We start from the raw sequence: 23,906 nt of genomic DNA on the forward strand, positions 1-23,906 counted from the left end.
CACATTCCCCGCCTACAACAAGCTTATAGTCTAGAGGGGGATTCACAGTTAAAACACCAAACACACTTTTGGTTGTGTTCTTGAAAAATAAGGGTCTCGTGAAATTACTGAATCTGATTCTCTTCTCCCTCAAACCCCACACCTAGTTTCTTCCCTCTCCTACTATGACCTCACTGGGATAAAGATGTTCAGGGGAGCATCTGAATTCTGAGCCAGTCAAGCTCCTGCCAGAGATAAAAGGAGAACCAATTTCGCTTTTCAGCTACTAGAACTAAAAATTGTCCAGTGCAGAATTAAGCATTTAAGTTCTCACCATATTCCCTGCCCATCATAGCACTAAAGGCTGCATATTTCGACTCTGCTGTACTTCCTACTTGTAATTTTAGTGTTCGTCTCTCCCACTAAGCTGAAAACTCCTTAAGGGTAAGGATCATGCCTACCAATGCTCTAGCACACTCTCAAGTGCTTAATATAGTGCTCTGCACAGAGTAAGCATTCAGTGAATACTATTCCTTGACTATCATTCATTCAATTATATTTATTAACGTTTACTGTGTGCAGAGCACTGTACTAACAGGGATCTAAGCTAGCTTCTGTAGTCCAATCCATTTAAGGGACACAGATCATCTATCAAATCAGCATTCAAAAGTGTCTCTAGCATTCCTTTTTAAACACATATGATTGTGCTCTTCTTCAAATTTCATTTTTTTGCCTATCATGGTGCCTTACAACTACAACCAATATGACTATTGCAGGAGCTCTAGCCAGTACGCTGAAAAGATGATCAGTTCTTTATATTCCTCCGTAGTGCTTTTCCTCCTACCTTTAGCTTAGTCTACATTCTGCTTGTCGATCCAAAAGTGAACACTCTGAGTTTCCTTTAAAGTCATACTATATGAGGCTTTACTGAATCTATGTCCAAAAAAGCTAAACTGGAGAGAGGGGGAAAAAAGGCACTAGTTGAAGCACAATATTAATAATAACAATGGCATTTAAGTGCTTACTATCTTGTGCCAAGCAATGTACTAAGTCCTGGAGTAATAGACACAAGATAATCAGACTAGACACAGTTCCTGACCCACATGGGGCTCACAGTCTCAGAAAAGAACATGAGTTAAGCTTCCATTTTACAGATTAGGAATCTGAGGCACAGAGAAGAAGTGACTGTCTAAAGTCAGAGAGCAGGCAAGTGGCAGAGCCAGGATTATGCAGCATCTATTTTCTCCTTCAGGCAGAAAGTTAGAAAAACCCAGTTCTCCTACAACAAGGGTACTGTGTGGTAACAAAACCCCCATTATGGAAAGTTCTTGCTGAAGTCCTGGAGGTGTCTGATGCCACATACATGCATTTAACTTCTTTCATCAACTCCAGAGGACCCTGCATCCAAACAGGCTAATATTGTTGGATGAAGATTCACTAATCCCTTAACATAGTTATGGGAAAATACAGAGTGAAAACGTATGTTCTGGCAGAACCGGGAGTATAATGTACATTTAATAGTCTTCTGGATCTATATTTCCCTCTAGAAAACAAAATTAATCCTTCCTGCCACCCAACCCCAAAAGCTTCATTCTACTGTAGACTGATTAATCACAGAGAAGAGTGCCCACAAATCAGAATAGAAAGGAAAGATGTGTCTTCTGATTCTAAGTCAGCGTAGTCTGATTTCCATTAGTTCTTCCTACCAGAGTTAGGTTCTGAGAGGTAAAAATCAAAGGAAGATAATTAACCTATGGCTTTCAAAAACCTTGCTATACCTGAATTTCTTTTGCCACTCACTTTAAAGACATGATTAAAACACTACAGGCTGATCCCAATATACAGTTCCTCAAAAGTCTAATTTTTTTTTGATTGAAGGGGGGAGAATAAGAGAGAGAATAAAGACAGTGAGTGAGGGAATGGGATTGGGGGGGTGGGGAAAGAGAGAGAGGGATGCTTGTTGGCTGCTGTGTTCATTTTTTTCTGAATTTCTCCCTAACTTGTAAGCTTCTTGGGGTGCAAATTGTCTCTAGTTTTTCAGAACTGATTCCCAAGATCTTCGCACTACACTACTGGCATTGCAAAACCTCTATTTGTGATGGTGATGTTCTTCAATTTTCAAATTATCCCTTTCATCTACCAGTTCCTCAGTAGGTATTTACAAAACATCCCTATTGAGTTCTCTGTTTCTTTGGCCAACCTACAATTCTGAGGCTGACAAAAGAAAAGAGAAAGAGAGAAGGAGGACATTTTCAGCACATTAATAAATCTTAACAGACCATTAATTCACCACTACTCTGGTCAGAATTTAGGTAGCATAGAGACATTAGCGATATCACTAGGAAGGTTAGTTTTCCCTGAAAAGAAGAAGTAATAGGAGGGGAAGTTTTGTGGTGTTCTCTTTAGCTTCCTATTTATTGGAGGTCCTTTTGGGGCAGAGGCGCCAGAAGAGGTCTTTCCCTCATCGAAGATAGCTTCTCTGCTCACCTCCATTTTGTAGTACTTAAACCAGTACACTTTATCCGGAGGGAGACAGCACTGTCTACCAATCCTTGGGCTACAGAAAACTCCCTGCCTGTCATCTGAGTTAGCCAGAAAGGGCCAATTACTCCAATGGCCCTCAATCCCAATTACAGTAATATGGATAATAGATGGTCTGCTAAATGACCACATGAGCATCACACAAACGGTCTGCGGACAACAAGATGGGGTCCAATTTTGCTGACGCCTCTCATCCAGACATCTCCTCAAATTTCTCCGATTAAATCAAATTGAGCATTAATTTGCATTAGGTGAAGGATCCAGGATATTTTTATTTATCGCTATGGCCATTAAAATAGTGATTGCTTTGGGTGACCTTGACTTTTGGTCAGAACTAGAACATGAAAACTTCTACAACATTTATCACAAAAAGAGAAGACCACAATTAGTGGACAGTCTAGCTTTGCCTAGCATACTAAAAAGAATCATGGGTTCCACCTCACATTCAAGGGCTCATTTACTTGAATATGTGCATTTACAATAGTTACTGATTGACACTTAGAAAATAGAAAGAAAAGATATTCAGATAATGTAGGAAGAAAAATGTTCACCTTCCCTGTAAAACCATGAGTACTGATTGTACATGCTTTCCACTTACTGCCAGATTACATTAATATTGCAACTCATTCAGGTTGAATTGTTGTATTCCCCTTTGGTCAGGGAAAGTGGGAGGTCAATATGCTTAAAGCATTTAACTGGGGCAACTTCCACATTTTGTAATCAGTGTAAAAATAATAGCTATATCAATGCAATATTTTGACAAAATAAAGATTAGAGGCTGTTTCGGAGCAAACTTTTACAGGAATCCATCAAAATGTTAAAGTATTTTAAGAGACAATAAGTAGCACAAACCTTCCAGTAGTCAGATTGTAAACTGTAGTATCTCTGGTATGCAGATAATGCTGAAAAAGGAAAGACACTTTTTAGAAAAGCAAAATATTAGCAGTCTCATATTTCAAAAGTTGCCCCAATGAACACTCTACTGAAATTTTGCAGTTTGTGGGTATTCTATTAACTTTGCAAACCTTTGCACTGTAATTCAGTGACAAAAATATAACTTTCCAACTAACGCTACTAATATAACGCTACTAAGATAACCTTATCTACCCCATTCCTGCAGGTCCAGGGTGGAGTAACCCAAGAGTTGGGAGTCAATCGCCCGCCCAGCCTGTCTTTGAGCAGAACCAAACTTCTAGCACAATTTACCAGGATCACACACCTTCCTGAAAATCCTCTGGAATACCGTAGCCTGGATCTGGCCCCATCTTAGGGCTACTTCAAACTCCTTCTTGAACTTTCTTAGTCCACGGCCTGGATGTGACCACAACTAAACCATTCAGCAAAGGCTAGGGGCAGCGGAACCCTATCTCTGTGACAAATGTCACCTCCTTATAGCATTTTAACATTTCCGGAAATCTTTCCAGAAAGCTATAGTGTAACTTCAATACACTAGTGGCCTTGGGTCACGTCACCTTCACACTTGGGTTGGCCCAGATGGCTTTTAGGCTTTAAGAACATTTATTTATGTATATTAATTTCTGTCTCCCCCTCTAGACTGTGAGCTCGTTGTGGGCAGGGAATGAGTCTGTTGTTGTATTCTACTCTCCCAAGGGCTTAGTACAGTGCTTTCCACACAGTGAGTGCTCAATAAATATGACTGAATGAATCAATGACCCAGATTAGGCTTGCAGCTGGTTGCTTCTGGGCCTGAAAACTGCCAGGCAAAATGGAAAAAGAAATATGTGCTTCAAGAAACCATAGGACAAAACTATGTTAAAATCTTATTTTAGACCCTACGGTTGCCCAAGAGCAAGTCTGGAGCAGTGTTTCTTTACCCGTGATTAATTCAGTGCTCTGCGCACAGAAGGTGCTCAGTACAGATCCAATGAATCAATGAATGAGAAGACTTGTCGCCGGAACCCCATGTACGTGCAGCAAAAGCAGAGATTTGGGGGCCCTTTAGCCACATCTAAGGGGAGACTTGGCAAGAAACCTCCAACAGGAGCACAGTAGCTCTCAAATTCAGGACAATTTTGGGCTTGCAAATGCGAGATTTTTTTTTAAACATTCGGACCTAGACCTATGCTGACATCCCAATCTGCTAGAAGCCCTTCCTGATTATACTAATTTTGCCAGGAACATGGATTATGTTCCTGGAAAACGCCATGAGCCACAAAACCACAAACAGCAAGCAATTAAACCTTAAAGCTAAAAATAGGCCTAGATTCTCATTTTCATGGTTGCAAGAAAAACCCCTGAACAGGTGAGATATTACTCATCGGTGGTTTCATGGTTCCTCGGCCTACACTGGGTTGGGGTTTCTAGCCTAGCAAAAACACCTCGAGCTGCAAAAGCATGAACTCCTGTTTTTTCCTATATTTACAGGAACACTCTTGGAACGAAATGGTTATGCGCAGTGACCCACAGCCCGTCCCGGCCAGTACAGCACAGAGCAAATCACAAATACTGCAGCTAAGGTGGGGCTGGGAGACAACAGGGATAGAGAGCCTGGCATGCAGCATTCAGTTCTTTGGGTTGAGGCTTTGGGAAAGAAAGAATACTATCAGGCCGAACTGAATCCTGTCAGATGGTATTCTCTAATAGCTTAGATCTGGCAAAGATGCACTGCAGTGTCTGAACTCATGTGTGCAAAGCTGGTGGTCCAGCAGGTCCGGGGTGTGGACAGTGAGATTGTCTGAGTTGGCTGGCTCTCCCTTCCATCTCTTAACTGTGAATGGCCCGCAAGGCTCTGTTCTTCTCCACTTGTTTTATGCTCACTCCCTCAGAGTCCTCCTTCACTCTTGAATCTCCAGGAGTCACTCCCAAATGGATTGCCCTATCCCCAATCTCCTCAGATACTCAACCTCACCTTGACTCTAGCCTTCATCTCCATTCGGATGTTCTGCCAGCACTCCGACAGGTCTAAAATGGAGGTCCTCATCCCCACTGGGAACCCCAGTCCTCTCCCCGACTCCCATCAACACCACTGTCAACCTTCCTGCCCCAGAAGCCCACAGCCTCGGTAGCATCATCACCGTGGACTCAACACTGTCTTCCAGGTCTCCCGATCCACTGTGTCCAATCCTGTCCAGTATCTGTAACACTTCCTGGATCCACCCCCTCCTCTCCCTCAATCCAGCTACTAGTCTGGATCAAGTTCTCATCAGACTACAGTGGGGATGGAGCATGAAAGACCAGGATGGGGGAATCTCTTGGTCCCTGCTGGTGGGGGGGAGGGGAACCCACCCATGGTTCGATACATCCCTTAGCTTTAAATGCTAAGTTTACGCTTGCCTTTTGAATGAGCTGGGACTAATACCTAAAAGGATTTCTCTTGTTTTGACTTCTTAGTCAAATTGGTGGGGAAATAAGAGTAAAACCTCACTGCTACAAATGGACTAACGAATACTGTATAATGTTCCACTGACGTTCCTAGGTTTTTTTTTCAGCTTAAGTTAAAATAACATCAAACATTCCACATGTTCAGAAACCCTTAGCTTGAACTTTAGCATATATGCTTGATTCTATTTAGTTGCCATTGTTTTTACGAGATGGTCTTCCCCTTGACTCTATTTATTGCCATTGTTCTTGTCTGTCCGTCTCCCCCGATTAGACCGTAAGCCCGTCAAACGGCAGGGACTGTCTCTATCTGTTGCCAACTTGCTCATTCCAAGCGCTTAGTACAGTGCTTTGCACATAGTAAGCGCTCAATAAATACTATTGAATGAATGAATGCTGAAGGCAATGTTACTGGAAATTCTTCTCATTTTGCATTTCTCAATCCAGGTCAAATAAATTTCAATCAAAAGTATTTTTGATTGACTAATGTGGGCAGACCACCATACTAAGATCTTGGGAGAATACAACTGAATTAACAGACGTGATCCTTACTCAGAAGAGTTTACAATATGGTACTGCAGACACGCTAAAATAGTTACAATTAGAAGAGGGCAGGGAGGATATGCATAATAATTAGGACTTCATGAAAAGTACTTACAGAAGTGCAACAGTTAGGCTGCGAGTACTTAGCGCAGAAATGCTGCGATATTAGAAATGAATCAGGAAACTTCCTGGAAGAGCAGTGTAGCCTGGTGGAAAGAGCACAGGCCAGAAGATCTGGGTTCTAATCCCAGCTCTAGCACTTGTCTGCTATGTGAGTAGGAGCAAGACAATTAATGTATCTGTGACTCAGGTTCCCCACCCAAAAAAATGGGGCCCAGTTATCACATGGGTTTAAGGGACAGGGACTGTGCCCAATCTATCTTGCAACCATCCTAGAGCTCAGTACAATGCTTGGCACACAGAAAACGCTTAGCAAATATCAGAAATATTTGTATTAGGGAATGTGATTTCAGAAGGGCTTTCAAAACAGAGAATGACTGTAGTCCATCAAATTTGCAGGAGTAGGAAGTTCCAGGCAATGGGGAGGAGGTGAGCAAAAAGTCAGTGGTGGGAAAGAAGAGAACAAGGCACAGTGATTAGGTTAGCTTGAGTGGAAAGCTAGTGGTGGATGGAGAAGAAGTGGATAAGTAGGAGAGTGTGAGCCTCTTGGGAAAAGGGGAAGACTGTGAGCCCACTGGTAGGGATGTCTCTATTTGTTGCCAAACTATACTTTCCAAGTGCTTAGTACAGTGCTCTGCACACAGTAAGCGCTCAGTAAATACCACTGAATGAATAACTTAACACTGGAAAATTGGGAACAACTGCGACAACATAGGATGCATAAAATGTATCAATTTAAAAACCACATCAGAAACAATGATATTTTGCCAACAGTAATGGCAAAGCTAGTAAAAACACTCATTTTTAAATATGAATCTCAACATATGCCTTATAAATAAAACTAAACTGAATGGCTCAACGTGTCAAGCATAAGACAACCAGTGAATTTTCTGCAAATGTAATTTCAATTTAATGTTTTATAATAATAACCTCACATACATGATTCATGCCAATTATAATGGAGTTGCTAACCAGTTTACATTATCTGATAATTATTTTTCTATTAATGTCTCCCTCTGTGCCTGCAGGCATTATATCAGCAGTGTCCAAACACTGCATTTCTGGGAAGTGCCTTAAATGAGGTATCATGGAATCAAATCCACAGGGACCTCATCAAGAAAGGTTTGATCAGTATAGCAAACAGAAGTGGCATTTAATAGAGGTCTTATCATCAGTGACACCAAGGAGATTTCAACATAAGGGCCTGAATCTCCCACCATCAGATGCTTCTGGTTGGCTATTATTTTTAAAACTTTCCTTTTCTTCCCCCAATTCAGAGAAATAAATCTGTGAGTGATCTTGGAAATAGGCAAAAATTCACATGACATAATTGAGGATTATTTTGAGAAAATTCTAGCAGTGCCATACATACAAAACACATTTCTGTTTAATCAACACAGTATCAATAAAGCATCAGCACTCTGTTTTGATGACACAATATAGTTCATTGTGGGCAGGGAACATGCCTACCAACTCTGTTATAGTGTACTTTCCCAAGTGCTCAGTACAGTGACCTGCACATAGTAAGTGCTCAAATACCACTGAATGAAAAATACCAAACTGGCTTGTTAGGGTTTAGTATTTAAAACTGGGAGCACATTTTAAAAATGTAACTGATAATTATTTGCAAGAATAAAAAAAAAAACCCAATTAGTTAACATTTCTATTCTGAGTGTGATTTAGACAATTAACCAAAAAAAGTGCAAACTTAAATCGACTATCCGAAAGAGTTTCATACATGTACAAATTTGCTTAACCAGTTATTTACAGGGGTTAACGGCTATCAGCCCCCTAAATGTCACTTTAGACAGTGTGAGAAAAGTTAATCCCTAAAGGCTACCAATTCTAGCTCTACAGCACTTGCAGTGATCCATCCCCTTTGGACCACCATCCTGCTCTAAGCCCTCATCAACTCCTTGTTTGGTCATAAAATATTACTTTTGATTTACTGTGGAATGGGAGGAGGGGAGAGAAAAGGAGGATGAAACAGAACAACAAAAAAGAATTTTGGTCCTCAACTGAGCATATTCCATAGATCGTCAGCCAAAATAATAATAATATTGGTATTTGTTAAGCGCTTACTATGTGCAGAGCCCTGTTCTAAGCGCTGGGGTAGACACAGGGGAATCAGGTTGTCCCATGTGGGGCTCACAGTCTTAATCCCCATTTTACAGATGAGGTAACTGAGGCACAGAGAAGTTAAGTGACTTGCCCACACTCACACAGCTGACAAGTGGCAGAGCCGGGAATCGAACCCATGACCTCTGACTCCTAAGCCCGTGCTCTTTCCACTGAGCCATGGTGCTTCTCCAGCCACGTTGCTTCTCCGAAAATGAAATGTATGGACCTTTTCTAACTCGGCCATGGCTACTGAATTAAGGGCATTTGTCTGATCAAGTGTTACTCTCCCACTGATTTTAGAAACAGTTCATTATGGAATGTGGTATTTCAATCACTGGTACTTATTGAGAGCTTACAATGTACTGAGCTCACACTTGGGAACACAGCAGAGGTCGATCCCTGCCCTCAAGGATCGTAACAGTCTAGGGGAGGGGAGACATTTTCAAAATCAACTACAGATAGGGGAAGTGGCAAAGTGTAAGGATATGCTCCTAAGTGCCAACAGTGAGGTGAACGAATGCTTGAGGGGAATGGATCAGAACTTATAGGCAATGCAAATGGGTGAGGAGCAGGGAGAAATAAGGCTTTAGGAAATGAGTCTCGGAGATGTGATTTTAGGAGGTTTTGAAAAGGGGGAGAGTGGTGTTATTGCTGGATATGAAGGGGGAGGGAGTTTGTAAAGGGAGGGTTTGGGCAAGTTGTAGGGCACTGACCTAGGTGAGATCACAGTAGAGGGAGTGAGATGGCGTTAGAGAAATGAAATGAGCAGAGATAAGTGAGTTTGGGTAGGAGGGAGAGAGTTGATTGAGTACCTCGACGCTGATGGTATGAAGTTTTCGTCTGACGCGAAACGAATGGAGGTTTTGAGGAAAGACGCGAGGGGTGGATTGAACTGCTTAAGAAAAACGATCTGGGCAGCAGAGTGAAAATATGGATTAGACAGGTGGTGGGGAAGTCAGCGAGGCGGCTGATACAATAGTCAAAGCTGGATATGAAAGTTTGGATCGGTGTGGCAGAAGTTTGGGTGGAGAGGTAAGGGTAAATTCTAGAGGAGAGTTGGGTCATTTCAAAAGAGATCAAATATATTATTTTTCCTGAAGAATTTCACTTTTCCCTATTCTCTAAAACCCTGGCGTTTCCCTGGATAACTGGCACTGGTGGTCAGTTTTGACTTTCTGGTTTATGATCGTTATTCTTTTCACCTTCCCTCCTTACCTAAAATTGGATGCAAAGTTTTGGATTAATGTTGGAATCTGATACCCTCAATTAAAAGGTTACTATGCAGGCCAACAAGTAGCCGTTCGTTTTGAGCATTTGCGTAGCTTCCTCTACTTTTGCAAATGCTGAAAAGGAGTAATATTACTGAAAAAAGCACTTGTGAAGTTGAGGCTTAAAATAAATTCCCCCCCCCCCCCCGCAATTAAGCTCTAATTTTCAAAAAAATTAAAATAAAAACACCTCCCCAAATAAGTTCATATTCATCATAGATCTACAGTTCCATCATTCCAATAATGCTGATTGCCCCAAACTTATTCCATAAGCTAAACTGCAATAAATCCCATCTACAGGTTATTTTATATTTATATATATACACACACACACATATATCTCATATAAAATAATTCAGCCTCAGGCAAACAAGACCCCTGAAATACTAAGGATCTTGATTTTTAATAAAACACTATGCTTTCAAAGTATTTTAAATGTTAATAAATAGTTGAGAAATAAGACTTTACCTTTTGGATAATCTTCCAATAAAAGGTTGAAGTGACCTAACTGACAAAAGAAATCAGACTCTACTTTTCCTTCAGCTTTTAAGATTAGAGATTCATAGCAGCGAACAGCCTGGAAAAGAAAAATAGGAAAAAAAAACCAATATTACATTTCAGTTTGATTAGAACATGAAAATTATTTGTAATTACTGACACTATCCTAAACAATACTGTCTTTGAAGGTAGTATATTGATATATAATCCTTAGTCATCTTAAATTCCAAGAAACACAGGGATACCTTAACCTAAATTGGATTTACTGAGCATTTACTGTGTGCAGAGCATTGTGCTAAGTGTTTGTACAAGATGTCAGGAGAAATATGAAGAGAACAGAAAGGTAAGAGCTAAAGAATGATAAAGAGAAACCGAAATGGTCATGGGTTCAGAGGTTGTAGAGAGAGATACGATGCATAAACTCAAGGGAAGAAGAGACTTAGAGGGAAGAGTGGGGGGCTACCTCTTCAACTATAAACCCTGTGTGTGGCAGGACTACGTTCAAACAGTATCCACCCCTCTGCTGAACACAATGCTTAACACAAGGTAAAGACCTAATAAACAGCATGATTAATGAGTCAGACAAGTGGTATCTAATGAATGCCAACTGCACGCAAAGCACTGTACTATGCATGCGAGAAGGTAAAAAGAGAAGCGGGGCACACATTCCCTGCCCTCAAAAAATTAGCAATGTAATAAGAGAAGTAAAAATAGATACAGAAAGTGTCCGGAGAGCTGAATAATTTAAACAGGATGCCTGTAGACTGAAAATAATATGAAGAGTACTATTTATATAGCATGGCCTAGTGAAAAGAGCACGGGCCTGGGAGTCAGAAGACCTGGATTCTGCCATTTGCCTGCTGGATGACCTTGGGCAAATAACTTCACTTCTCTGTGTCTCAGTCCCCTCCAATTTAGATTGTGATTATCTTCTATCTAACCCAGTGCTTAGTACATTGGTTGCCACACAGTAAGTGCTCAACAAATACCACAGCTACTATTTTTAGACCAGGGAATCAGAGGACCTGGGTTAAAAGTCCAGCTCTGCCACTTGCCCGCTGTGACCTCAGGTGAACTGCTACACTCCTCTGTGCCTCAGTTTTCTCATCTGTAAAATGGGGATTAAATCCTACTCCCTCCTACTTAGACTGCCAGCCCCATGTCGACAGTGACTGTGTATCTACCCACTGCTTAGTACAGTGCTTGGCACATAGTAAGGATTTAACAAGTACCGTAATGCTGGGCTTTACCAAATTTGGGGGTGGTGATGGGGGAGAGATCAAAAAGGGAGTTAAACAAAAGCCCTCTCCTATACATAATTTTAAAGGGCAAGGTAGAAAAAAAACTCTACTCTAGAAGTGAATCATTGAAATAAGAGAGGCCAGTAGGCATCCAAGCACTATTACATGAAGATGGCTAAGAATAGGACATAAAAATGAAGGAAAAATTCCAAATAGTAAAGATAGAATATAAACATACATCAACCAAAACAAAATCATGCATATACTGAAATAAAGGAAAGTGAGGCATAACATGCTGAGGCAATGAAATGGAAGAAAATGCCTTGCAGCAATCTTTAGATAGGGTATAAGAATAGATGAAAAGGGCTGTACTGAATGTATAAAGCCACAAAGCGTATGTACTGTCAGATTATTAAAAGGATTGTAGCAGAGAGAGAGAGAGATAGTGGCATTGTTAACTATGAGGGTCACTGTGATGAGTGATGCTAGAATCCTAGGGTTTCACTACAAAAAGGGAACTCTGACTAGAATAAACAATATCCTGCTCCCCCAGCCTCTGTAAGAGAGAGAGGGAGGTAAAAGGATGACATCCCTTCTCCTCCAGGAAGACTGTTTTAAAAAAACACTGCCTAACCCCATTAGCTTAAATCCACCCCAAGACTTAGTACAGCGCCTGACACATAGCGCTTAACAAAAATCGTTATCATCATCAAAACTAATTCCCAATTCCCAATACCATATCCCAGTCACATAACTCTAGCGATACACAGGTAGGGTTATATGTACATGCATGTTTTTACATATTGCTTATTCAACTATTTCACCCTGATACATTTGTATTACTTCTTTAGACAGTAAACTCTTTGTGGACAGGGATCCTGTCTACCAACTCTTTTATATTGTACTTTTCCAAGCACTCAGTACTGTGCTTTGCACACAGTAAGCACTCAGTACAAGTGATTGATATATCACTCGTGTTTACTGAGGGCTTAACTGTGTGCAGTGCACTGTGGTAACTGCATAACCTTATTCTATTAGAACAGAATAAAACATTTCTTCCCTTAGTAAGCTACCTGGGGGGGGAAAAACCACTCTTTTTTGTTTCTGCTTACTACTCCCCCAAGTGTTGAGTGCTTTGCCCTCAGAAGGTACCAAGGATGGAGGGCACGGGGCATCTGAGGAGGATACAAGGTGATCAGGTTGTCCCACCTGAGGCTCCCAGTCTTAATCCCCATTCTACAGATGAGGTAACTGAGGCACAGAAAAGTTAAGTGACTTGTCCAAAGACACACAGCTGACAAGTGGCAGGGCCAGGATTTGAACCCATGACCTCTGACTCCCTAGCCCATGCTCTTTCCACTGAGCCACGCTGCTTCTCTATGGATGGATGGCACACAGGGGCTAGCTCAGCCATAACTGTTCTGTAGCTGGCACTTCCCAGGCCACAGCCTCTATCATCGGCACCTCCGCCGCTGCCTGGATGGGGTGAATGCCACAGGAGCCCAAAATGGCCACCACGTTGCTTCTCAGGCCGGGGCCAAGGGCCACCACCACCACCACCACTCCCCGCAGTAGCGTCACCCCCAAAGAGTTGGGTAACCACTGGCACATTCATCTTCCAAGCTGCTAAGGCAAGCTCCAACTTCAGCCGGGCCTGTCGGCAGCCAGCACCATGGCGGAGGGTGGCAGAAGTAAGAATCCTTCATCTCTCCTTCTCTACCACCCTCTGGCCCTCCCTCTTTGCTTCTAGACTGGAAGCTCGTGGTGGGCAGGGGCCATGTCTACCACCTCTTTTCTACTGTACTCTTCCAAGTACTTAGTACAGTGCTCTGCACACAGTAAGTACTCAATAAATATGACTGATCGATTGCACTGTCTCCTCAAAGCTCCATCCAACCCCTATGCCAAGTGCATTCCAGAACCAAAAATTCTCCTCTACTTTCTTCAGACTAATTGGGAGGAAAATACTTTTCCATGGACACCTCAAAATTTTAATAACTCAATATCTTCTCTTAATTTCAAACCCAGGCTTTATAAAAAATAGTTTACTGATGCCACGCCAATTTTTTTTAAAGCCCCATTCTCACCTCCCTCCCACCAAAAAAAAAAAAAATCAGCCCCTGGTACAAATGGGAGTTTTAATTACCAGGATTTCAAATATACTGGCCCCTAAGAACCGACGCACACAAAATAACAAAACCCATTCACTGTCTTTTTAGTCTATCTGTAGCTATCCAAACATTCAAGTATTCAAAATCACAATCATTAAGGCAAGACTAATCATCCACCCAGTTCTCTACAATTAAGAAAATCTGAATGCTAGAACATTAAAAAGTCTCAGAGATTACTATAATTTGAGGATGTGTAAGATTTTCAGGGGCTCTCATTTCTGTTATTCTACATTAATCTTTTGGAAAAAAATTGGGTAAGTACAGTACAATACTGTACAAATGAAAATTTATCTAGGACTGACCATAAAAATTTGTAATTTTCTTTTAAGCCATAAGCAAACAAATTCCATTTTCTTTCCCAAAATGTTTTCTACTCCCAGACTGTTTTTACTTCTAGTCCCAAATGCTATTTGCCATTTGGAAAGAAAAGTGTATTTTTCAGTCTTTGAAAAGGTCATGAAGGGGATGCACACAACCAACAGTTCACCCCACCCCCAATTTACATTCCATGCCCTCTTAAAAATCCCATCTCAAGGAAGCCTTCCCAGATTAACTTCCAACATTCCAAATCACAAGACCTCATCATCCACCCCTAGTATTTATGGGCTTCCATCCCTCTTCATGGTGTGTATTCATCCCTCTTCACACCTCGTGGGGGGGGAGGGTAGAAATAGTATTCATTAAGTGCCTCTGAGGCAAGCACTGTACTAAGCACTGGTCAAGATGTACACTGAAGACCCAGACACAGTCCCAGACAGACCTCCCCCTCACTGGGGAGGGGACTGGCAACAAACATTTAAGATGAAATAAGAATTGAAGACAAGGGTGATGATTTTTATGGCAGGAAGAGCAGGATTTCAGTTTCTCAGAACTTAAACCAACGGTCCCAAAAGTCAGATTGAGTCACAGCCATGGTCTTCCCACAACCAACCAATCAGTGGTATTTATTTAGTGCCCGTGTGCAGAGCACTGCTGAGCACTGGACTAACCATTTGGGAGAGAACAAGTACAGTAAGTAGATAGGGTTCCTGCACTGAAGGAGATTAAAATCTAGTTCTATTCTGAGTTCCTTCCAATTGCCCCTGCTACACCGGCTATTAGCAGAGAGACCCCACAGAGAATTCCATTTGGTTCAGCTTTCACTGACAACAAGGATGGGGCAAGATCAGCCATCAAGTGATTTGCTCCAACCTGCAGGGCAGTGACCAACATAATAATAATGTTGGGATTTGTTAAGTGCTTATGATGTGAAAAGCACCTAAGCACTGGGGGGATACAAGGTGATCAGGTTGACCCGCGTGGGGCTCACCATCTTCATCCCCATTTGACAGATGAGGGAACTGAGGTACAGAGAAGTGAAGTGACTTGCCCCAAGTCACACAGCTGGCAAGCGGCAGAGCCAGTATTAGAACCCACGACCTCTGACTCCCAAGCCCGGGCTCTTTCCACTGAGCCAGTCACGTCATGCCAAATCTTGCTAACAGGGGGAACTTCTGTTTCCCCTCTTGCCTCCTCCTCCGCTCTCCTGCCCCAACCCCCCAACCAAAAAAAAATAAGACCAGTTCTCTTGGCAATATTGTCCACACAGATTATTACCTCTGTGGCTGAAAGCTCATTGTGGATAGGGAATGTGTCTGATATATTGTACTCTTCCAAGCATTTAGTTCAGTGCTCTGAACACAGTAAGTGCTCAATACATAGGCTTGACTGACTCAAGGGGAAATTATATGTCTACTCTCTTGGGAGAGTTAGAGGACATTATAGTGTCAAAATCCAATAAATTAGAAGACAAGCTTAGATAGAATAGGAAATCTAAACAGTTTAGGATAATGATGACAATCTCCCTCCCATTTCATCCCCAAAACAGCAAGTAAAAAAAAGTTATACATTTGATAATCGTACAATGGATTTATTCTCTAGCTCGGTAAGTGACATGACCACTGAATCATGCAGAAGCTTCAAGCCAAAGGGAATATTTTACTTCTTTGCCGAAAAAAAAAATTAGGTTTAGATAATGGTGGCATTTATACAAGAGGGCTAAAAATGACTTGACAACTTTAAGAGTGAACTTAAACTAAGAAAAAACAATGATTTAAATCTTCCAAAATTAATAGACAAAGGGAACACCTCATCTGTTTCTTCTTCCCACCTAATCATGGTTTTCCACTACTTGGTTTGTATTTTTACTCTCTTCACACCAATATCTACTCTCTACATACTTACTGTCGAGATCTAGCATGGTCTACTGGATAAATCAAAGGACTGGGAGTCAGAAGGTCATGGGTTCTGATCCCAGCTCCACCACTTGTCTGCTGTGTGACCCTGGGCAAGTCACTTCACTTCTCTGTGCCTCAGTTCCCTCATCTGCAAAATCAGAATTAGGACTGTGACTCCTATGTGGGATGTGGACAGTGTCCAGCCTAATTATCCTTTATAACTATAATAACAACACTAATAATGGTATTTCTTAAGCACTTAAATCTGCTCCAGGCACTATTCTAAGCACTGGGGTAGACACAAGATAATCAAGCTGAACACAGTCCATGTCCCACATAGGGCTCACAGTCTTAATCCCCACTTTACAGATGAGGAAACTTAGCAACAGGGAAGTTAGTGACTTGCCCAAGGTCACACAGCAGACAAGTAACAGAGACCAGATTGGAACCCATGACCTTCTTAGAGAAGCAGCGTGGCGCAGTGGAAAGAGCACGGGCTTTGGAGTCAGGGCTCATGAGTTCGAATCCCAGCTCTGCCACTTGTCAGCTGTGTGACTGTGGACAAGTCACTTAACTTCTCTGTGCCTCAGTTCCCTCATCTGTAAAATGGGGATTAAGACTGTGAGCCCCATGTGGGACAACCTGATTCCCCTGTGTCTACCCCAGCGCTTAGAACAGTGCTCTGCACATAGTAAGCGCTTAACAAATACCAACATTATTATTATTATTATTACCTTCTGCTCCCAGGCCTGTGCTCTATCCACTAGGCCACGTTGTATCTACCCCAGCTCTTAGTACAGTGCCTGGCACATAATAAACTCTTTACAAATAACATTTAAAATTTTTTCCAGATATGAGTCACTACATAAATTCAATTTTTGTGAGGCAAGAGTCAATACCTCCATTCTACCTCTGGGAAGCCATACAAAATCATTTGTGCATCTTTTGCACGCACCTCGAGAGCACAGTCAACACCATAAAGGAGTTCCTAGACAAACACAACACATGCACCAGGCAATCTTACCTAGTCTTGTTACTCCAATTAATTTACACAATATACTTAATCACCACAATTATCACTAATGGTATTTACTGAACATTTACCGAGTGTCAAGCACTGTACTGCCACAGAAGACACAGGATCGTTACCTCCGTGATGGACACAAAAAAATTTTTAGTGAGAGCAGGAGGAAGAACAAGGCTAAAACAGGAGGTAGTACAAATATGCCAGGATGAGGTAGTTGAATAATTGAACATACAAATGCATACTAAAATCCACTGAGGTATTTAGGTGCTGAGGATAGGAATGAACTATAGAAGGGCTAACTATAAGCCACTGTCAAGAAATCAGAACTGGTGTCACAAAATTCATGCAAGGCTAGCCAATCCTAAATTAAATAATACCAAAATTAAATTTACATCTGCTAATTTAAACCCATGCCTATTACTCTTTCCTGAATGGCTAACAAGTGAAAAACTTAGATGAGTTTCCTCTTTTTTCCTTTGGAAAAATGTAATAACTAACAGCGAATGGCTATGAGACCAGCAGTCAAGGAAAAAGAAGTAAAATGCCTGAAAAAACCTAGACTGGATTATCTATTCTTGAGATGACTGTGCTTCATAGGTGAAATGTTTTTTGTTTCCTGGTTATCAATTTACCTTTCATTTTCCAATAATACCAGCAACAATCACTAGCCAATTTGGTTAAATGTTGTAGGGCAGAACAGATGATGATGATTTTCAAATGTGAATTAGTTAAGGAAGGGCCGTGTCATGCATTTAGCAATGAATCTCCAAAATACTTTCCTTTTTACTTCAATATTCCCTTGGCTATTTCCCATGCTCCATGATACACATTTTCTAAGACAATTGCTTCCCTAATACTTAAAAAAACCTCACTGACTAGAATTTTTATGTAGTTTGTAGAAAGAGGAAAGAGTTCAAGGTAGAGATGACTAACAAAGGAAATGGTGAATGAACCCTTGCCAAGAAAAAAGGTAGGTAATCTACTATACAGCACCACGTGACTTGGTAAATATTTCCCTTTCATGCTTTCCCCACGCCTGAAAATTGGAAGAAATTAAGTTTTCAGTTCTAGTTCCTGAAACAAAAAAGCTAGTTACCAAGTATTTAAACCGGATGATTCAAAAGCTATTTTTAGTGCTGATTTATCAGATGTCAATCACCCAAAACAATACATAACTATATACTATAGTCAGAGGGTGGGGGAAAAAGGGATTCAAAAAACAAAATGCTCCATGCTGATCTTTCACAACAAAACCTCATGAAGTGAATATGGACACTCTTCCTAAAAAAGGCGAGTGAAAAATGGGGAGAGGTTTGGGGAAAATATAACAATTCCAAAAACCCAAGTGAGAATGCCCCCTTTGAACAGTTTGTGTGGCAGAATGAAAACAACTTCTTTTCAAATCAGGAGCTGGTTCCCAGCTGCCATCCAGAAGCACCTTAATTCTCCAATGATATCTGATTTCTGATACTTCTGGTGTTGGGTTTCCATCCTGAAACACTGTGGGGCTGGAGACGCTCCTTGGCCCAAAGTTACAACTGGACATTCCTGCTCTTGAGATGACTCAAGAAAGAAGCCCGGCAGGAATGTTGAGTCATCCCTCAACATGGGGGCAGGGGGAAAGATGGGGTCATCTCGATTGACCCTAAAAGCTAACAGGCCCCCTTTTAGAAGTTGGCTCTTAGCACTTCAACAGCCAGGTCATCTGCTTGCTGTATTGTTACCTGGACTGACCCTCACCCTAAGGATTGCCTCTTGGCAGGATCGGAAAAGATAAACTTTAGGGTTAGGGTCAAACCAGGTGACAACAGCAATCAATACTGTCAAAACTGGTTACGGTCAAATACCTGCCCGCTCTCTAAAAGAGCAGACTACTGCAAATAGAGAGATTACAGACTAAAACAGAAGAGAGGCACAGGAGGAATTAAGTGCACTTTCACGTTTGACAAACTTCAACGTACTTCTGCAGGATATCAAGGAAGAATCCTAAATTGCAAGCATTTCTTCAAGAAGGTAGTTATGCTCCTGCCAACGTCACTGCTACCCCAAAACTGCATTGTGCTATTTGTTCACTGGGAAGTAAAGGGGTTAGAGGAAAGATGGTTTAAAAATAAATGAAGTAGTACATGGCTACGGTCACGCCCCGTGAAACAGAGGTGAATGACATTTTGCTTTATAAATATTTTATTGCATTTCACTTAATACTTATCAGTGGTCATTTACCCTTCACCTAAACCAATCTGCACTGCTTAAAATCAGTTTATTGTCAACAGTGAACGTGAAGTACTCGGAATTGGTTCTCTTTGGAATGCTAAGGAAAGGCTAACGACAAATATCTTGATACCTGCATCCTTGGCAGAGCCCAAATCAATTTGGTGTTGGAGTACCTATTTTCCTTAGCATTCCAAAGTCAAATCCTGTAAGGAGAAAAACGTTCTAGAATAAAATTACTGTAGTTTTAATTCACTTGTTTTTGAACATCTTCCAGATGCAGGGAAATAAAATAGTCTCTAGGGAACATATGAGAGTAATAGACATGATCTCTACCCTTGAGAAGCCTACATTTATGTTCAAGTACTTGACATACCAGAGTTTACCTTATATGTACAAAATTGCAGTTTTAGAAGTCTGAATTTATGCTTGGTTTTCCTGTTGTGTTAGCCTTGTTTAATTCCGTCACCACAAGCAACTCGAATGGTTAACTGGTTGAATTTCAAAATTTCGCTGCTGAACCAGCTTTTGCTTTTCAATATTAAATATGGCTTGCAAGGTGATGAAATTGTTCATGAAGCGGGATGTGGTATTTGTGGCAGCATGGCAGGTACTTGCCAAGCCACAAATGAACTCCATTACACAATTCAGAAAACAGTGCATTAACTCCTAGGATTGGGGGCCAGGCAGAAGATTTTCCACTTCAAAAAACTGACCAAAAAACCCCAACTTTGTAACTTTCATAAATCTCATTTATTTGTATACCAAAAGGAAACTTAGAAAAATTAAAAGCAAAATTCACCCTTTGGCCAAGCAAGTAGGTCTACTCTTCCCCTATTTCGCTATCTTTAAGGGAGGGACTTATTCTTTGGCTCTGAAGAGTGACCTACCTGCCCTTGTCTTTTAAGCCAAGAACTCGAACGACCTCCCTCCATCCTCCCATCCGGGTCCTTACAAATAGTCAAGAAGCTAAGAAAAGGGAGGCCAGGTGAAGCAGAACTTCACCTCAGTCCTCCACCTTTGCCACTACCGTACACGTTTATATACACACAGTGAGGAAATAAAAGATAAAGCAGCAGCAGCTTGGGGCACAGTGCCAAAGAGAAAGAAGCCAAAGTGACTAAGGCCAGACCTTGGAAACTCTCATTACAACTGAAAAAAGCTAATGCAATTCACCGAACTTGCATGTCATCTTCTCTTTTTTCTACCTACCTCAAGGGAGGCATGTTAAGAAGTGGCAGTGGCCAAATGGGGGGCAGTGGGCCAGAAGGGACTGAATCAAGGGTCTGGATAATCCACAAACTGAATAAATATCTGAGTGATCAAGAGTTGGCTACGCCACTCTGTTCTGCCTCGGCACACATTTTTACTGTGCTCTTTGGATGGAATACTGTTAGGGAACTGGGGTACGCTCACCAGAAAACAAGAGGCTGTTTGGATACAAATGCCTGCAGAAGCAAAGTCACACAAGTGCTGAGGCAGAGTGAACTCTGTCAATACTGAAGTCCCAGCAGCTGGCAACTATGACAGTAAAGCCCCTCTTTACCAAATCCTGTGAAGCATTTAACACAGTGCTCTGCATCTAGTAGGTGCTCAATAAACACTGTCGAATGGCTGGCCCCCGCTCCTCATTCTTGTTTGACAACAAAGGTTTGGTCTAGGTTCTTAACAATAGCTATTTTATGCTGAATTGATCTGAACAAGAACATTAACAAGATCCCTCTCTGCCTAACAAATTTTTCTTAACCACCCCCAACAAAAAAAAAGGATACAAATTAAAAATAAAAAAATTGGTCCTTCAAGTTACATGTCAGAACAAGCACACAAGAGTGGCAGATCTGGAAAATCTAGAAAGGGTACTTAGTTACTACTTCCAAACGACATCTCCTTAGTTAACCACAACATTATTTTTGTCCTGTCAGCACTGAAGAGTCAATACAGCTGCAGCTGAACACGCTAGATTGTCCTGCCCGATGGATCAACAACGAAATTGTTACTCTTGTTTTTGAGTCCAAAAACTTTTATTGTGATGCAGAAGAGAGAACAGCTGGATTTTTAAAGATTCGACCTACCATCAAAGTTGGAGTACAATGGAATGGCTTTGGAAAACGTGTTTGCAAACAATAACATATTGTTTTTAAGCAAATATTTTTTCTGAACAAAATCCAACTGCATTTACTGTCGGTTAGAAAGGCTATTCAGACCAGGTTTTCACTGATGCCAGTTCCTGAATCATAATGCCCATTTATTCAACATATGCATTTCAAATTCTCGCAAATTGCAGCTGGGCTTTGGGGCTCAAAGATGAAGTGGGTAGCAGTAAGATTTTTTTTTTAAGTGCTAGCATTGTTAAGATGACAGTGAAAAACAATCACTCCCATATCATTTCCCTGAAAAATTGTCCATTCCTGCTGTCTGGGGTTCCTTCGTTCCTTCTGCCACTTCTATTAAACTAGTTTCACAATCTTTCTGTAGCCTCTGCTCAGTGTTTTGCCATTTCAAACTGCTGAACAAAGTCCACAACTTTACTAGACTGAGACTTTGCTTCATTATAACATTTCCATTTTTCCTGTTTAAAATTTCTAATTGTTCTCCCTATTCACCATTCGGTTGCGTGTCCAACTAAAAATAACTCTCACATTTCTCTCACAGCAAAGTGGGGACAAACACAGCACTGACACCAACAGATTGAAGACTAAAATGTAATGGTAAATGTCACTACCCCGATGTTCAACCTCGATTAAAGTAATTCAGAGCACACCACCATAATTTAAAAGTGTCTTAATACGATCAGTCTGCATGAGGTGGCAGAAGAAGCAGCTTGATCTGCTCTAACGCTGGTTTTTCATCTTTAATGAAGAATGAGCCCAATCGAGATCAAAAAGTAGGCTTTCTTTTCTTAATCTTGGTAGCAGGCGGTGAACTCCTGAACGCCTCTGTGCATCTCAATTCTGGTTTCCATTAGGGATTTTCTCATGCACACCCAAAAATTCAGAACTTTTAACATTAAGGCAAGACTTCTCAATCCCATGATTCTAAAATGGTGGTGGAAACCAACTTCACTTCAGCTCTTTCAGCATATTTGTCAGAACTTGATGAGGCTCTCCCTAGATGGATAATCCCATCTGTTTCAGAAATAATTATCTCATCAACACCTGCATCATTCATTTCTAAATGAAGCTGACTCCCCAGTTCCACAACTTCTCTGGTTATCTGTTCAGGGATCGCTTTTACACCTTGCAAAATCTGACAAACTGTGAGAAGAGCTTCCCCCAAGTTCCACTCACTGTTTATTGTTTAATCTCAACATTGGTGGGGAGGAAAGGGATTTATTTAACATGAAGCACTAACTCGGAAAATCAAAGCTAATCAGGCATATGCGCAGGAGTGTGGCAACAAACAATATCTCTTCCATCCTCGGGTTGATTTTATGTGGTATAAACCTGGGCTTCAAGGAACTGTTCTAACAATCACTGTATTTTTAAGCACTTCCTATGTAGTAAACTTTGGGGCAGATAATATGAGATTATCTGGTGGGACACACTCCCTCTCTCAAGTGGGGCTCAGAGTTTAAAGGGGTGGGAGAATAGGTGCTTTATCCTTTATAGGTGAGGGAAATGAGGGACAGAGCAGTTAAGTGACTGGACCCAGATCATACAAAAAGCAAGTGGATGAACCAGGAAATCACATATAGTGCCTGTAGTTCACTGAAATGTCAGAACCAGAACGCTTTGCAGGCTGTTGGTCTAGTGACCTTCAGTGTAGCTGTCAGATTTGACGCCACGTGGGCAGCACCACTGCCAATCACCCAGAGTACACACAACTTCTGTAAAACCTAAGTACGGAAATGACCATCCATCTCAGTTTGTGAAGCAGTTTCGGTGAATAAGCTCTGTCGAGGGCACCACCTGAATTTGGGGAGCCGGGTCCCAGTCTCTATCTGGTATGTTGGCCAACGGGAAAGAAATCACAAGCAAAATATAAATCCTTTCCTTTGCCTGCTTCTTCTATTCTGAAGGAAAAAAATAAAATCAAGACTCCCCAAAAAGCACCTTATAATTTACTCTGTCAGTAAAGCTGAGTTGACAGACCAGAAAATGTTATCCTCCCTTGAATGTGCACTGCTGTCCATCACTGCTCTTCAAGTACTTCCAACTGAGCCTTTCCCCACCATGGGATACTCTGAGACAAAATAAAGACTTGTTTTCTGTTCAGACAGAAAGGGTTACAATAAAAATTAGCTTTAAGGACACTGAAGGGACTGATGCCAACAAGCTGACCTCATTTCCACTAAAGGATCTGCCCATCACGTGCAGGGGTCAGGGAGTGGGTGGGTGGAGGGGAGAAGCAAATTGCAGCTGTCCTGAAGGGCTGCCGAGTCTTGGAACCCCAGCGAGCCCACAGGAACTTGACACTTGTGCAATTCTCCACATGAGGCAGGAGGTGCTGTCTGCACTTACCATGGGGGTAGGGGGAAGGGGGGTGTGCTACCAGACCCCGGGAACCTGGAACATGGAGCAGCAGAGCCTTGAAGCCTACCTCATACCACATGAGGCAAAATGGCAATATGAGATCATCACCGGGACAGGCAAAGAGAAAAACAGATAGTCGCCCACTATTCATAAATGGGT

The 23,906-nt window shown here is 41.5% G+C and overlaps 1 protein-coding gene across 3 annotated transcripts in view; it reads right to left on the reverse strand.

The window, feature by feature from the left end:
• Positions 1-23,906, reverse strand: part of KDM6A (lysine demethylase 6A) — a 162,673-nt gene that overhangs the window by 88,223 nt on the left and 50,544 nt on the right. For all 3 annotated transcript variants that reach the window (XM_029046828.2, XM_029046830.2, XM_029046829.2), the window contains exons 3-4: positions 10,380-10,488; positions 3,373-3,422 (exon numbers count right to left, since the gene is read on the reverse strand). In XM_029046828.2, coding sequence (XP_028902661.1) covers positions 3,373-3,422; positions 10,380-10,488 — 159 coding nt within the window. The remainder of the gene's footprint in view (positions 1-3,372; positions 3,423-10,379; positions 10,489-23,906) is intronic.

Source organism: Ornithorhynchus anatinus, chromosome 18, assembly GCF_004115215.2.
Source record: "Ornithorhynchus anatinus isolate Pmale09 chromosome 18, mOrnAna1.pri.v4, whole genome shotgun sequence".
NCBI lineage: Eukaryota > Metazoa > Chordata > Mammalia > Monotremata > Ornithorhynchidae > Ornithorhynchus > Ornithorhynchus anatinus.